Source organism: Macaca thibetana, chromosome 10, assembly GCF_024542745.1.
Source record: "Macaca thibetana thibetana isolate TM-01 chromosome 10, ASM2454274v1, whole genome shotgun sequence".
Lineage (NCBI taxonomy): Eukaryota > Metazoa > Chordata > Mammalia > Primates > Cercopithecidae > Macaca > Macaca thibetana.
The window spans coordinates 3,687,672-3,703,644 of NC_065587.1; the positions used below are offsets into that span (position 1 = coordinate 3,687,672).

Below are 15,973 nucleotides of genomic sequence, written 5' to 3' on the forward strand. Positions count from 1 at the left end.
CGCTCTGTCGCCCCAGCTGGAGTGCAGTGGTGCCATCTTGGTTCACTGTAACCTCCGCCTCCCAGGTTCAAGCGATCCTCTTGCCTCAGCTTCCCCAGTAGCTGGGATTATAGGCGCCCACCAGCATGCCCGGCTAATTGTATTTTTAGTAGAGACAAAGGTTTGGTCAGCTTACCAAAGTGCTGGGATTACAGGCGAGAGCCACTGCGCCCAGCCCCCCACCCTATTTTTAATCCAACTAAATACGCTTAAACTTTACTCCTGTGGTTGCTTCACTGAATGTCTTTGTATGTTTTATACAGTTTTAAATTCAAGTTTAATACGAAGACTGGAAAGTGCACAGATCACGGCCTCTACAAGGAGGCTTCCGACAGAGCTGGCGCTGGGCTCCTGTGCTCCCAGGAGCGTCCTGCCTTCCTGGCTCCTGCGGCCGCTGCCAGACCCGTGCTGGGAGAATACCACAGTATGGAGTGACTCTCTCTGCTCGATGCCACAGTGCGGGGGGTCTCCCCCTGCGATGCCACGCTGTGGGGGGACTCTCCCTGCGATCCCACAGTGTAGGGGGACTCTCCCTGCTCGATCCCACAGTGTGGCGTGACTCCCTGCTCGATCCCACAGTGTGGGGGGACTCCCTGCTCAGTGCCATGGTGTGGAGTGACTCCCTGCTCAGTGCCATGGTGTGGCGTGACTCCCTGCTCAGTGCCACAGTGTGGGGTGACTCTCCCTGCTCAGTGCCATGGTGTGGGGGGACTCCCTGCTCAGTGCCATGGTGTGGCGTGACTCCCTGCTCAGTGCCACAGTGTGGGGGGACTCCCTGCTCAGTGCCATGGTGTGGCGTGACTCCCTGCTCAGTGCCACAGTGTGGGGGGACTCCCTGCTCAGTGCCATGGTGTGGCGTGACTCCCTGCTCAGTGCCACAGTGTGGGGGGACTCCCTGCTCAGTGCCATGGTGTGGCGTGACTCCCTGCTCAGTGCCACAGTGTGGGGGGACTCCCTGCTCAGTGCCATGGTGTGGCGTGACTCCCTGCTCAGTGCCACAGTGTGGGGTGACTCTCCCTGCTCAGTGCCATGGTGTGGGGGGACTCCCTGCTCAGTGCCATGGTGTGGCGTGACTCCCTGCTCAGTGCCACAGTGTGGGGGGACTCCCTGCTCAGTGCCATGGTGTGGCGTGACTCCCTGCTCAGTGCCACAGTGTGGGGGGACTCCCTGCTCAGTGCCACAGTGTGGGGTGACTCCCTGCTCAGTGCCATGGTGTGGAGTGACTCCCTGCTCAGTGCCATGGTGTGGGGTGACTCTCCCTGCTCAGTGCCATGGTGTGGCGTGACTCTCTGCTCAGTGCCACAGTGTGGGGGGACTCCCTGCTCAGTGCCACGGTGTGGCGTGACTCCCTGCTCAGTGCCATGGTGTGGGGTGACTCCCTGCTCAGTGCCATGGTGTGGAGTGACTCCCTGCTCAGTGCCATGGTGTGGGGTGACTCCCTGCTCAGTGCCATGGTGTGGAGTGACTCCCTGCTCAGTGCCATGGTGTGGGGTGACTCCCTGCTCAGTGCCATGGTGTGGAGTGACTCCCTGCTCAGTGCCATGGTGTGGGGTGACTCCCTGCTCAGTGCCATGGTGTGGGGTGACTCCCTGCTCAGTGCCATGGTGTGGGGTGACTCCCTGCTCAGTGCCATGGTGTGGGGTGACTCCCTGCTCAGTGCCATGGTGTGGGGTGACTCCCTGCTCAGTGCCACGGTGTGGGGTGACTCTCCCTGCTCAGTGCCATGGTGTGGGGGGACTCCCTGCTCTGCCCAGTGTTTTCTTCTTGAAGTCCGAGGACACAATTGTTCCTGCTTCCTCCGTGCGCCATCCTGCCCCATCCCTGTTCGTCTTTTTATTTGTATGGCTCATGGCTGCTTATGTTCTAGCTGCCAACCCACCCTCGGGGCTGAGTTCACCAAATCACTCCACGATGCAGAGCAGGCTGTTACAAATCCACTGTTACGGGAAGGCCACCCCACCCTCTCTTTGCCTCTCTCCCCCACCGGCTCCCCTCTCCCCCATCTATCACTTCTATTCCCTGGTCCCTGCTCACCTGCCGACCCCCGCAGAGCAGTCCCTTCATGCACCTGCCCCTCCCAACTTGCCCTGCCCCTCACGGGCAGAATCTGCAGCACGGGGCCTGGCTCAGGGCGAGGGTTCCAGGGGCATTCAGTGAAGGAATGAACAGACCGGCTGAGGCTGTGAAGCCCAGGGTCACAAAGCCAGACTGAGCCCCTCACCCTGGGCACTACGCACACCTGTGTGTCTGTGTGTGTTCGGCTTCCCGACTGAGCAGCTGGCAGATGCACAGAACTCAGTCCCAGAGTCAAAGGGGACAAAGATGAAGGCTCCCAGGCTGGGCAGCTTGGGCTGGCACCCGCTCGTCCTTCCCATGCAGCCCACCCAGCAGCTGGAGCTCCCACAGAGACACAGGGCCCGGGGCCAGGTGGCTGCGGACTGCCCGGAGCATGCTTCCAGAGCAAGGCCCTCAGCCTTCCACGATGCTGCTCTGCCGCCTCCTCGCCGCCTTCACCAGCCTCCTGGGGCAGGCAGCCACCACGCTGGAGGAAGCTGCTTCTCCCAACGAGGCTGTCCACGCATCAACATCAGGCAGTGGCGCTGCCAACGAGGCTGTCCACACATCAACATCAGGCAGTGGCGCAACCACTGATCAGAGACATTCACAGACCTCTCAGCTGCCGAGGCCCCCTCAGAGAAGGTTCCTGACTTCACGGAGGTACCACACTCTGCTCACATACAATTAACTGCTTTTTCTACTTAGAAAAACGACTCTGCCAACTGCCGTCCCCACTGTGTCTAAGCGGCTTGCTTACTTTAAAATTAAAAACCACAATGGTCCCAGCTCCTGGCGGGTGCTGGGGTTTCCAACCTCACGAGGCATTCCCACTTCTGGTGGGCACCTCCTGGACGCTGGCAGAGCACAGTCGATCCCATGTGGGCGGCCTCCTCTCAGCCAAGCCCAGGGTGAGGGCAGTGGGGCTCCAAGGAGGGGAAGCTGGCGAGGATGAGGGCCAGCGGGCAAAGGGCGGCCTGCAGGGGGGTTGGCAGTTGGACCCCCAGTCCCCTGGGAAGCCAGACTGAGAGGTTTAGACTCGGGGGGTAAAATGGATAAATGAAGATTTTCTGGGATGGCTTATTTTCTAATTTTACAATGCTGTGCTTATTAATCAGCAAAAGATCCCAGTAATGCCGACATCAGGCGCTTAAACTACACCCCCAGCCGGTCAGAACGGGCACAGGACATGGCTCAATTCTGGTTTAGGGCTCCATCCACGAACACCTGGGCTGGGTTCCATCTGCTAGGCCAGGCCCTGTTGGCAGCTCCAGGCCTCAGCACGACCCTCACCTGTCTGGTCTCTCCTGGAACCGAGATGAAATGGGGCAGCAGGACCTCCCTGGCTCCTCCCAAGGCTCTCGGAAGGAGCAGGGATGCTCGGAGCCACTGACGGGCACAGAGCTGGGGAACAAAAGGCTGCCAGCTGTGGAGAGCACTGCCCTGGGGACCCAGGACCGTCCCTTTAGTTGAGAGATGAGGGCCTGGAGAAGGCAGAGTGGTGAAGCGTGGCTGACCCAGCCGGCTGGTGCAGAGTCTGTCTGGTTCCCACTTCTGGGGTCTTCCGTGCTGCACCCAGAGCCCTCTGCTGGGTGAATACTGGGCAGAAGGACTTCCCAGCCAGCACCTCGGAGAACAGTGGGTATCACCCCGTGAAGGGGCCAACAGTCCACAGGGTGCTCGGGACGCCTCACAGAGGAACATGTGGGGTGGGTCAGGGGCTGGACACTAATCCACAGGGAGTCCCACAGGTAGAGCACGGGGCCCAGCAGGGTGTGCCTCTGATGAGTGGGGTGCAAGGAGGGCTCTCCCACTAAGTTGCCAGGGACTAGCTTAGTGAGGTTAAACAGTGCGTCCCCAGTCACACAACTCCCAGTGGCCTGGCTGGAAGGGACCCCAGGCTGTGTGATTTCTTGCCCAGCCCTGTCCCTAAAGCATCACAGTCCAGGTGCCGTGAAGAGGGTTCCAGGGACCAGAGGTCACGTGCCGCACCCTGCAGGGGTCGCGCTGCTGAGGGGCACGCTGGCCCAGGGAAGGTTCCGCGGGGAGCTTGTCACACAGTCACATCAAATAACTCATAACTTGGGCAGCATTTCCACTGCCGTGACCACATGACCACTGCCAGGCTCGTCTTCTCAGCTAGACGAGCTTTCAACCAGCGGGAGGTGAGCGGCGCAACGCAGGCAGCGCTTCTCAAAACTCTTCCACAAATAACCCTGTGAACTAAAATTTAATAAACCTCTTTCCTAGTAGAAAATCAAACTCGGGTTCTTTTGAAAGGGCATTTACTTACTTGAAAATCTTTTTCTTCTAGTATTTCCTTCCTCCATCTCACGAGAAAAGCAGCGCACACGTACAAGTGGAAATGAGAAAAGCCCTCTGGTTCAGACTAAAAGAGAAAAAATAACCAAGAGAGAAATTGTAAAGTGTGATCCATGAACATCACTGCAAGGGTATCTGCAACAGTCAGGGTTTATCTAGTCAGGGTTCAGAGAAAACCAAAGCTTGTGTTGACGTACTTTTACTTAATGCCTTAATATCAAAATTGTCAGCTCATTAAAACAAACACCATTTCCTCTTTAAGTACCAGCAGGCTGATAAACAGCAAGTGAATAGCAGACCAAGCTTCAGGCAGCCTCAGAGGCGGTTGTTCACTCTCCTCTCTTGCACAGACAATAGCCAGAAAGCATAAGAGACAAATTCAACGTGTGCTGGTGCCGTGCCAGGCACAGAGTCTGCTCCTCACAACGGCGTGTGAGGGAGGCCTCCTCCCACTCCACAGATGAGGAAACAAGGCTGAGCCCAGGCCAGGCCCAGTCAAGCCGGAGATCAGGCACTGGGCCCAGGGCCACCACCTGGTCCGGGTCTCCCTGGGAAACGAACAGGGAAGTGATGCTGATCGGAAGCCACAGATGTGGAAGGACACGGCTCACACCCCTCAAATCACCACCCATGTCTCTCTCTCCTCACTGTCATTCAAACGTGCCTCCCTGCTCCCCCTTCTTCAGGTAGCTACCCCTTACTCATCCCGGAAACCCAGGACCACTGTCAGCTCCCAGAGACCCTCCCATACTGAGGTGCGGGGCGTGCACACCTTGGGGCTGTGGTATTAGTTCAAGCACACACGGCCAACTGCAAAGACTGAGGGTTCCCAAAACTCCAGTTCTTGGGGTACCACATTTACTTTTCTGCCTTGCCCATGCAACATCTGTAGGACTACTGTCAATGGTTCAGTAAGTAAACAAATCAAACGCACAGTGCATTAGATGGTGATGTGCTACGGAGAAAACAAGGCAAAGACTGGGACGAGGAACAGCAAGGGGGTTTGTCTGTGAAGAGGGGGATACCACTTTAGTAAAATGGTCAGTCACCTAAGGTGACAGATGAGCAAACATTCAGAGAGAAAAGGCATTTATTATTATTATTATTATTTTCTTCACTGAGACGGAATTTCGCTCTGTTGCCCAGGCTGGAGGGTAGTAGCATGATCTCGGCTCACTGCAACCTCCGCCTCCCGGGTTCAAGCAATGTTCTTGTCTCAGCCTCCTGAGTAGCTGGGATTACAGCTGCACGCCACCATGCCAGACTAATTTTTGTATTTTTAGTAGTGGGGTTTTACCATGTTGGCCAGGCTGGTCTTGAACTCCTGATCTCAGGTGATCCACTTGCCTCAGCTTCCCAAAGTGCTGGGATTACAGGTGTGAGCCACCGCCCCTGGCCAGAAAAGGCATTTACACACATGGCAGAGAAACATTCCAGGTAAAAGCTACAGGAAGCACAGAGACCCTGTGGTTAGAGGCTGCCTAGCACGTTCCAGAAATAGCGAGGAGACCAGCACAGCTACGGCAGAGCGAGGTGAGCAAAGGCAAGCGTTGGCAGGCACGTGTGGGGTATAGATCCTCGGGGCTCTGAGCAGAGAACGACACAGGCTTCAGAAGCATCCCTCCGAGTATCATGCTGACAATGGATGGCACAAGGCAGGGTGGGGAGAGGCAGAACCAGGAGAACCAGGAGGCAGGTGAGGGGACCATGGTAGTCAGAATTCAAGAAGGGCTAGTGACTCGGGCCAAGGGGGAGCAGGGAAGCTTGTGGGAAGACCAATTCGAGATGTATTTTGAAGGTTTTACAGAAAACCTACACCAACACGTATGAGAGATCTGGGGTAGGAGAGAAAGGAACCAAGGGCCACTCTGACAATTTGAGCCTCTACAGCTGGAAGCGTGAAGCTGCCAGTTCCTGAGACGGGGGAAGGTTTGTGGAAAAGGCTGTAGGAGACAGTGATTTGCTGGGAAGGCCGTGAGCTGTTCTTTGGAACTACCAAGTTTAAGACACTTGGGGATCCAGGTGGAGATGCCAGGGAGGTACACGGACACAAAAGACCAGAGAGTGACCAGTGATGTGGGACAGAAATAAACACCAAGGACTAAACCGCCCACAGGAATGACCAGAAAGCTGGGGCCAGACCAGAGAACATGAAGAGGGTGCATATTCTAGAGCTCTTGGATAGAGTGCCCTGCATATGTCCACTAGATAAAGTTCATCAACAGCGTTGGTTCAAGTTTCCTATAAATCCTGTGGTTTTGTTTTGTTTTTTTTTTCCATCTACTTATAATCTATCAATAACTGACAGGTATGCTTCAAAACTCCCATTATGAGAGTGAGTTTATGTCTTTCTCCTAATGGTTCTGCCAATCTTTGTTTTCTGTGTTTGGAAGGTATGTTATCAGGAGCACACGAATTCAAAATTGTTTTCTCTTCCTGGTGTACTGAACAGTATAAATACTTATGACCTCTAACCTTACACAGGGCTTTTGCTCTGAAGTCTCTAGTGGGGAGGAAGGAGTCTAACTGACTACAACTATGTATCAGTTTTTGTTGGGTAATGTATTTTAAACAGCTCTCCTGAGGTATAATTGTTATATAATAAATTTTACATACTTCAGGCTGGGCGCGGTCACTCATGCCTGTAATCCCAGCACTTTGGGAGGCTGAGACGGGTGGATCACAAGGTCAGGAGATGGAGACCATCCTGGCTAACACGGTGAAATCCTGACTTTACTAAAAATACAAAAAATCAGCCAGGTGTGGTGGTGTGCGCCTGTAGTCCCAGCTACTTGGGAGGCTGAGGCAGGAGAATGGCGTGAACCCAGGAGGCGGAGCTTGCAGTGAGCCGAGATTGTGCCACTGCACTCCAGCCTGGGTGACAGAGCGAGACTCCATCTCATTAAAAAAAAAAAAAAAAAAAAAAAAAAAAAACTTTACATACTTCAAGTTTACAATTTGATATGTTTTGATATATGCATACACCTGGGAAAACACCATCACAACCAAGGTAGTGGACATATCTATGGCTCCAAACGTTTTTTTGTGGCCATTTGTAAATCCTCCCTTCGAGCCCTCCCAGTCCCAATCACCGACTTACTCGTGTCACTACACATTAGCTTACATTTCCAACACTTTCAAATAAAGGGAATCCTATAATACACATTTGGTTTTGGTTTAGCTTTTCCACATAGGATGATTACCTTAGATTCACCGTGACATTGCATGTACCAATCGCTCATTTCTATCAACGCTGAGCAGCACCCACTGCATGGATATACCACAGTTTGTTCATCCATTCGTCTGCTGAAGGACTGAATTGTTTCTAGTTTGGGGCTACTATGCAGAAAGATGCCATGAACATTTGTGTACTCATCTTTGAATGGACATAGGCTTTCATTTTGCTTGGAAAAATACTTAGGAGTAGAACAGCTGGATCATATGGAAGGAGTATGTTTACCTTTTGAAAAACCTGCCACTAGTTTTGATATAAATCTTTTATCAAATACATGCTTTGCAAATGTTTTCTCCCTGTGCCTTCTCTTTTCATCCTCTTAACAGTGACTTTTGAAGATCATGGGGTTTTTGTTGTTGTTGTTGTTGTTGTTGTTGTTTTTGAGACAGAGTCTCACTCTGTCGCCCAGGCTGGAGTGCAGTGGTGGGATCTCGGCTCACTGCAACCTCTGCCTCCCAGGTTCATGCCATTCTCCTGCCTCAGCCTCCCAAAGAGCTGGGACTACAGGCACCCGCCACCACGCCCGGCTAATTTTTTGTATTTTTAGTAGAGATGGGGTTTCACCATGTCAGCCAGGATGGTCTCAATCTCCTGACCATGATCCACTGCTTAGGCCTCCCAAAGTGTTGGGATTACAGGCGTGAGCCACCGCGCCAGGCCAGATCATGGGTTTTAAATTTTGATGAGGTTCAACCTAGTACTTTGTTCTTTTACAGATCATGCTGTTGGTGTCTTATCTAAAAAATCATTGCCTAACTCAAGGGCACAAAGGTTTTCTTCTACAAGGTTTACAGTTTTAAATTTTACTTTAGATCTATACTCCATTTTGAGTTAATTTTTGTATATGGTAAAAGGTATGGAAGTTCATTTGTTATTTGTTTGTTTGTTTTGAGATGGAGTTTCATTCTTGTTGCCCAGGCTGGAGTGCAATGGCATGATCTCGGTTCACCGCAACCTCCGCCTCCCGGGTTTAAGCAATTCTCCTGCCTCAGCCTCCTCAGTAGCTGGGATTACAGGCATGCGCCACCATGCCTGACTAATTTGGTATTTTTAATAGAGACAGGGTTTCTCCATGTTAGTCAGGCTGGTCTCAAACTCCTGACCTCAGGTGATCTGCCCACCTCAGCCTCCCAAAGTGCTGGGATTACAGGCGTGAGCCACCATGACCGGCCTGGAAGTTCATCTGTATGCACGTGAATATCCAATTGTTCCAGCAATTTGTTGAAAAGACTAAACTTCAGCTAGTGCTAGCCCTCCCTTATGTCTTCTTTTTCAAGGCCGTTTTGGCTATTCCAAATCTTCTGCATTTCTGTATAAATTTTAGAACCTGGTTTGCCAATTTTTACAGAAAAGTTTGCTGGGATTTCTGACTCATGACCATAGTATAGCTTTTAATCCATCTTCTGACTCATGACCATGATATAGCTCTTCATTTAATCAGATCTTCTTTCTCTTTACCTGTGTTTGATGGTTTTCTCAGTAAAGGTCTATTATTGTTTTTAGATTTTCCCTAACAAGTTCATATTTTTGATGATATTGAAAATGGGGTCCTGAAAATCTTCATTTCTGTTTGTTGGTAGTTGTTGGTCTCCCCCCTAATCTTTATTTCCTTATATTTCTCTTATAACTAGCACAGCACTGGGTTTTTAAACTCCAGTCATGCTTTCTAACCGAAGAGCTTGGTTCCTGCTGGCTGTGACTCCTGACGCATTCAGGTTAATTCACATGCTCTCGTTTAGAACTTTCCAACTGTTCTACTTTTTCTATCATTTGTCTTTCTTGCCTACATGTGGACTAATCTACTTCCCTCTACATTCTAATGCCCCAACCCCAATTAATCAGGAAGTTACTGAATTGTTTCTATTATTTTAATAGGCCCTCTACAAATTTTAACATGTATATTTAACTTAATGATCTAAAATGAATTATCTTTATTCTCCTCCCAAACAACACAAAAAATTAAGAGTATTTTAATTCTAGTCATATCATCACAGCAGCACCACACACTGACCTAATCTTCCCTAGCTATGTACTCGTGCTTTCCAGAATTTCAGTTCTATTGTGACTTTTTTTTTTTTTTTTTTTTTTTTGGTTTGGTTTGTTTTTTGAGATGGAGTCTCGCTCTGTTGCCAGACTGGAATGCAGCAACGCAATCTCGGCTCACAGCAACCTCCTCCTCCCGGGTTCAAGCAATTCTCCTGCCTCAGCCTCCTGAGTAGCTGGGACTACAGGCGCGCACCACCACGCCCAGCTAATTTTTCCATTTTTAGTAGAGACGACGTTTCACCATTTGGCCAGGATGGTCTCGATCTCTTAACCCCACGATCCACCCGCCTCGGCCTCCCAAAATTATAAATGGAGATCTTCTTTTTGTTCTTTTATACATCAAAGTTTGTTTAGAGTCTTTCATGACTTTAACTATTTTTTTTTCTCATTATTTCTTCTTGCACCTAGACCTTTCTTTGGAAATTATTATCCTTCTTGAAATTCAACCTCTAGAAGCTCCTTTAACGAGAGGGTCTTTTGGTTGTAAATCCTCTCAGATTTCATTTGTCTAAAAATGTCTTTATTCTCATTCTTGAAAGATAGTTCGCTGGATATACAATTCTAAGTTGACTATTATTTTAAAAGATGATACTGCATTATCTTCCAGCCTCCACTACTGAACGCTATCAATCTATTTGTCATTTCTTCATAAGCAATCTAACTTTTCTCTCTGACTGCTTGTGAATACTTTCTTCGTCTTGGACGTTTTGCAGTTTCCTTGTGATATTTATTCTGCTAGAGATATTGGTCCTTCTGAATCTGGAGAATAAGTAGTTTTCATCAGTTTTGGAAACAGTCATCCATTATCTCCTATCAAACATCCATCTGTACCCATTCTCTTTATTTTCTCAGAACTCTGATCAGATAGAGTTGGGGTCTTTTCATTCTATCCTTCGTTTCCTTTAGCCTCTCTTTTTATATCTTCCGTCTCTTTGTCTTTCTGGGAGAAGTACATTCCTCAAATCTCTCTTCTACTTCATTAATAATCTCTTCAACTGTGTCACAATTTGTTTCACTTATCTATTACGTTTGAACCTTGGTTATTTCTTCGGACTTGCCTTGTAAATTGATAGTTACTCCTCCTCCTTTCATTCAATATCTTTCTTTGTATTATTTAAAATGTACAAGCTTATTTTTATAGTGCATCTCAGATAATTCTAAAATCTCTGTAGATCTCTTTCTGCAGTCTGTTTTCACTGCTGATTCTTGCTCCTGGTGGCCCACTTCCTTGACTTCTCCTGTCATTATGCTCCTTAGAATGTACATCTGTTGGAATTCTTTGAGGCTTTTCTTTTTCGGGTTGGGGGACTGTATTTGCTTCTCTAGAGCCTGAAGGCATTGTTATCCCAGACTACATTAAACCAAATTTTTAGCTTGCAATTTTTTAGGTCAAATAAGTAACATGAACTAGGGTTCCCAATCCATGTGAATGTAGGATTGTAGGTGGAAATTCTGAGGAGGGGGAGGGTTCTTTCTTCCTCCTTTAACCTGGCCAAGGCTAAGAAAGGCAAACACAAGCACCTGTTTAGACTCTGAAAAAAACAATCCCCAGGTTTTGACTCCTGCCAGTGGCTCATTAAAATCAACTCACAGATACCCCTGGGTAAAGACCAGCTTTGATGTTGCTCCCCTATCTCGCTAGATTTGTATTTTCTTGAGATTTCTGGTCTCTGATAGTCTCACCTTTGTGGTTATGTTTTTTAAAAACACACCAGCATTATTTGGTGTATTCACACAAAAAACAGAAGGGCCTTTTGCACATCACATTCACCATACCACCAGAAAGGGAAGGCTCTGTCCTATTATTTTTTTTTTTAAATCCACTCATTTCAAGAACCTTAAATATATTACTACTGTGGCTTTGTAGTACAGGTTTGATGTGCTAGTTTTTTTATGATATTGTTGACAAAAAGAGTCAAACTCTGTAAAATATTTAAAGAGATTTATTCTGAGTCAAACATGAGTGACCATGGCCGATGACACAGACCTCAGGAGGTTCTCAGAACATGTGCCCAAAGGGGTCAGGGTGCAGCTTGATTTTATACATTTTAGGGAGGCATGAGACATCAATCAAATACATTTAAGAAATACACTGGTTTGGTCCACAAAGGCGGGACAACTGAAAGGCGGCAGTGGCAGCGGTCGGGAGGTTGTTCCCAGGCGATAGGTAAATTTATACATGTTCTAGTTGACAATTGGTTGAGTCTGTCTAAAGACCTGGGATCACAGAAAGGAAATGTCCAGGTTAAGATAAAACACTGTGGAGATGAAGGTTCTTTTGAAGTCTTATAGTGGCTGCCCTTACAGACAATAGAGAGAAATGTTTCCTATTGAATCTTTTTTTTTTTTTTTTTTAAACAGAGTCTTTCTCTGTCACCCAGGCTGGAGTGCAATGGTGCGATCTCAGCTCACTGCAACCTCCGCCTCCTGGGTTCAAGCATTTCTCTTGCCTCAGCCTCCGGAGTAGCTGGGATTACGGACGCGTGCCATCACGCCCATCTAATTTTTGTATTTTCAGTAGAGATGGGGTTTCATCATGTTGGTCAGGCTGGTCTCGAACTCCTGATCTCAGGTGATCTGCCCACCTCGGCCTCCCAAAGTGCTGGGGTTACAGGTGTGAGCCGCTGCGCCATCTACTGAATCTTTAAAAGGTGCTAGACTCTTAATCTCTTTAGGACTGGGAGGGCCTGGAAGAAAAAAATCCAACTATCTTAATATTCTTTTTTGTTTTGTTTTTTGAGACAGAGTCTCAGTCTGACGCCCAGGCTGGAGAGCAGTGGCGCAATCTCAGCTCGCTGCAACCTCTCTGCCTCCTGGGTTGAAGCGATTCTCCTGCCTCAGCTTCCCAAGTAGCACACCACCACACCTGGCTCATTTTTTATATTTTTAGCAGAGACAGGGTTTCACCATATTGGCCAGGCTGATCTCAAACTCCTGACCTCGTGATCCACCTGCCTCTGCCTCCCAACGTGCTGGGATTACAGGCGTGAGAAACAGTGCCGGCCAAGATTCATTACAGATGCAAATTTTCCCCGACAAAGGACAAATTTGCCATTTCAAAATATGGCAAAGAAACATGTTTTGGGGTAAAATACTTTGACTTTCTTTGTCATATAATGTTACGCCAGAGTCAGGCTGGAAAGTAAGTCATGATGTACAGGGTTAATTAAAACCCATCTGATGAGAATTTTTGTATGGTTTGTAGTGCCTGACTCTCCAGACCCCTTAGGAATTTGGGCAAGATAAAAAAAAATCAGAGCTTAGTCCTCAATATCCATTGAAATATATACAGCCATTAAAATGTCACATGTTTGTGCTGGAATTAAAATCGACCAAATATTTAAACTGAGTTTAAATGCCACTGACGCCCCTATATCCCATTATCTGGGCATGTCAGCCCTCTCTGCGCTGTAACTAGGATGCCCTTTCTAATTCAGTGGGCTCCTATCATGTCACCATTTTATCTTTAAATACCCATTGCCTTCAGGATAAAGTAGAAGTGAGCCAGAGCAGACTGGACATCCGGTCTCTACCCACCCCGCACCTGGTGTTCCAACCCTCTGCAGCCTTGGCTCTCTTAGGCACTCTGCTACCGCAGGAGGGGATGCTCCTTGTTTGTTCTCCTAGATAAACCCTTTCACTCTTCAGGATCTTCCCCCTTTCTCCCAGGCAGTGGGGCTGTCTCCACCCCTTCTTCCCAGGAGCCCTGGCCATGTCTCCGCGCGGCACGTGCCACACCGTCACGGTCCAGTGTGTCCCATGTGTCAGCTTTCCCCCGTGACCCCTGCTTCATTATAATCCCAGCCCCAAGTCTAGAGTAGGAATGGAAACTGAATGAAATTACACACACCCCCAAATCCATGACCTTGGGTTACCAGGAGCCTGGGGAAAGGGACAGGCCAGGTGCATGGAAGCTCGGCAGTGAGAATGTACCTAGAGAAATGCACCTCTTTCTGGGGTGAGGGTGAGGGTGAGGGTTGGGGGGAAAGAAAAAGAAGAAACGTGGATCTTTGCTTTTAAATACCTTAGGTGACTTGAACAAACAAAAACCTTCAGGTGCGTAAGGCCCTGAGCGAACCAGCCATGAGGAATGCATGAGTGGTAATTAGCATTGCAAATACTGAGAGGGAAAAGGTCTCCAGGAGTACTCTGAGATATGCCAGAATGATGGGTTCTCCAAGGAATTCTCTTTACACTCTCAATTTCCTTAAAAGCCTTTTATTTAACCAGGGAGTGCAAAGGTCAGCCTCCGGCCAGTGGTAGGACCCGCTCCTACTCAGAATTAGTAAGGCTGGACTGGAAATTCTGCTGCTCACAAGACGTCTCCAGCCCAGGAGCGGAACTTAGGAGAGGCCACACTTGCATGGAAACAGAGCACTGGGGAGAAACAGAGCTTTACGGCATCACTTAAGTGGATTATTTGTCTTGGATGACTTGGTAAATTGCATTAAAACAGTAATTTAATAAATAAAAAATGCATTATCATCTATGGAAAATGGGCTTCTGCTTTAATGAAGCATAATCCAGACAATAAATATCACCCAGCACTCAGTGGGTAAACAGGGAGGCGAGAGCAGTGGCCGCAGGCCAGCCCTGGGCACCCGGCCTTGGCCTGAGCCCACTCAGGACTTGGGCTCCATCCCCTTCACTGGGAGGCACACACCTGGGGTGGGTCAAGCAGAAGGAGGCTGTGACTTGGAGAAGCCCCTGGGGCTGTTGGATCAGTACCGGCTGACTCACAGGGAGGTGCAGCCCGCAAGGCCGCTTCTGGCATCCCCACCCCCACGCCACCAGGCCTGTCCTGCAAATGAAGATCTCCCCTTCCTCGCAGGCTCCGGGCTAGTTTGGGGAGGTAAAGGAGGGAGCCAGAGACTGGGAAAGGATCCTCAGTGATGAACCTTCAGCAGATACTCAGGACTGTTCTGCAGCAAAGGCAGGTGGGGGTCCGGGGGATGGAAACGGTTTCCTCCCTCTGCCTTGAAACAAAGGTCTTGAGCTGGTCACCTGTGAAACCATAAGCTCTCCCTTCTTCTCCCAGCAGAAAGCCAGAAAGACCAGACGAGGAAATACCATCGTGTGTGTGGAATATTCTGGATTGGGGGTGGGGTGTTCAGCTACCCTGCCACCAGCAAGTTCTGGACGTCACCGGAGCAAGGACAGCTGTCTGCCATGTGCAGTGGGTATGACGTAGTGGGCAACGTGTCAGTGAGCGGATCCTAACAGTCAGAGGTGCCCCGTCTCCCGTCAAGGAAGATGAAGCCCCCAGTTCCCCTCAAGGCATTTGAGGCCCCATCCACCTAACTCGGTGCCCCCACTCTGTCCCGTGACCCCTCCACATTGGCCTCCAGTGCTGGGCCTGTTCCTGCTGGCGCCGGTCTGCTACAGCCCTAGCACTTGAGAAAAAGCCCAACACGCAATCAAACCCTGGAACCAGCCGGCTTTGGGAACCAAGCATGTCCCGTCCGCGGACAGAGGATGCTGGGGAAACTGCTCCTTTCCTCCTGGGGCCTTGGCCTCCTTGCCCCACAGGCAAGGCTGAGGCAGCTGGGCCCTGCACTGGGAAACTCCCACAGGTCTCGGACCCAGCCCAGGTCTGGAGAGACAGAGAAGCTGGAAGGACGTCCCCGGCCTGACCAGCGCAGTGACAGGCTCTGGAGGCCGGCCCAGCATCCGGCAGTCCTGGTGAAGCAACGTCCCAAGCCTGTCCCTGCTTCCTCTCTGTGGTTGGGGGTAGGGGGGCACCTCCAGTCTTCCTCACACTGCCAGTCTGCAGAGGAAACACTCCGGTGTCATTTAAAGAGTGAGTCAGGAATATTTCTTTTAGGATTCTGACGAATGACGAATATGGTTCTGATTAATACAACAAAAGAACACTTTGGCAATTTTTATTTCAGGTCATTTCAATATTACCCTCTCTTAATCACTAATGAAGGAAACAGCAGCTTTGATTGACGACTTGACAATAAGTCTGCCGGGGCCACACTGAAGCACAATGCCCAAGGGCTCCCGGGAGTGCCATGCAAACCGGGCATGTTTCCACACTTTGCAATGGAAGAGAAATATGGTTCTTTTAAGCAGACCCTGGCAAGCTCACAGACTGTCTTACAGAAGCCCAAAGCTAATTTAACCGAGGCTCTAACTGCCTAATCAGAGACCAAGCGATCACTCTGAGGCCCGCCATTGGTAGAGAGGGCTCTGCTTTGAAGAAGGAAGCCTACTGCAGGAAGGGGAGGAGGGGGTACACCTCACCCCGTGTATTAGTCCGTTTTCACACGT

General features: G+C 49.6%; 3 protein-coding genes across 4 annotated transcripts in view; 2 read left to right on the plus strand and 1 right to left on the minus strand.

Annotated features, from left to right (window-relative positions):
- Positions 1-15,973, minus strand: part of TBC1D22A (TBC1 domain family member 22A) — a 417,738-nt gene that overhangs the window by 51,873 nt on the left and 349,892 nt on the right. For both annotated transcript variants that reach the window (XM_050805877.1, XM_050805878.1), the window contains one exon: positions 4,388-4,483. In XM_050805877.1, coding sequence (XP_050661834.1) covers positions 4,388-4,483 — 96 coding nt within the window. The remainder of the gene's footprint in view (positions 1-4,387; positions 4,484-15,973) is intronic.
- Positions 1-15,973, plus strand: part of CERK (ceramide kinase) — a 461,681-nt gene that overhangs the window by 16,212 nt on the left and 429,496 nt on the right. The gene's annotated exons all lie outside the window — the stretch shown is intronic.
- Positions 2,489-3,009, plus strand: LOC126963687 (uncharacterized protein UNQ6126/PRO20091). Its single transcript, XM_050806168.1, is given in 4 exon segments — positions 2,489-2,653; positions 2,698-2,770; positions 2,773-2,942; positions 2,944-3,009. Coding segments are annotated over 4 exon segments (474 nt in total).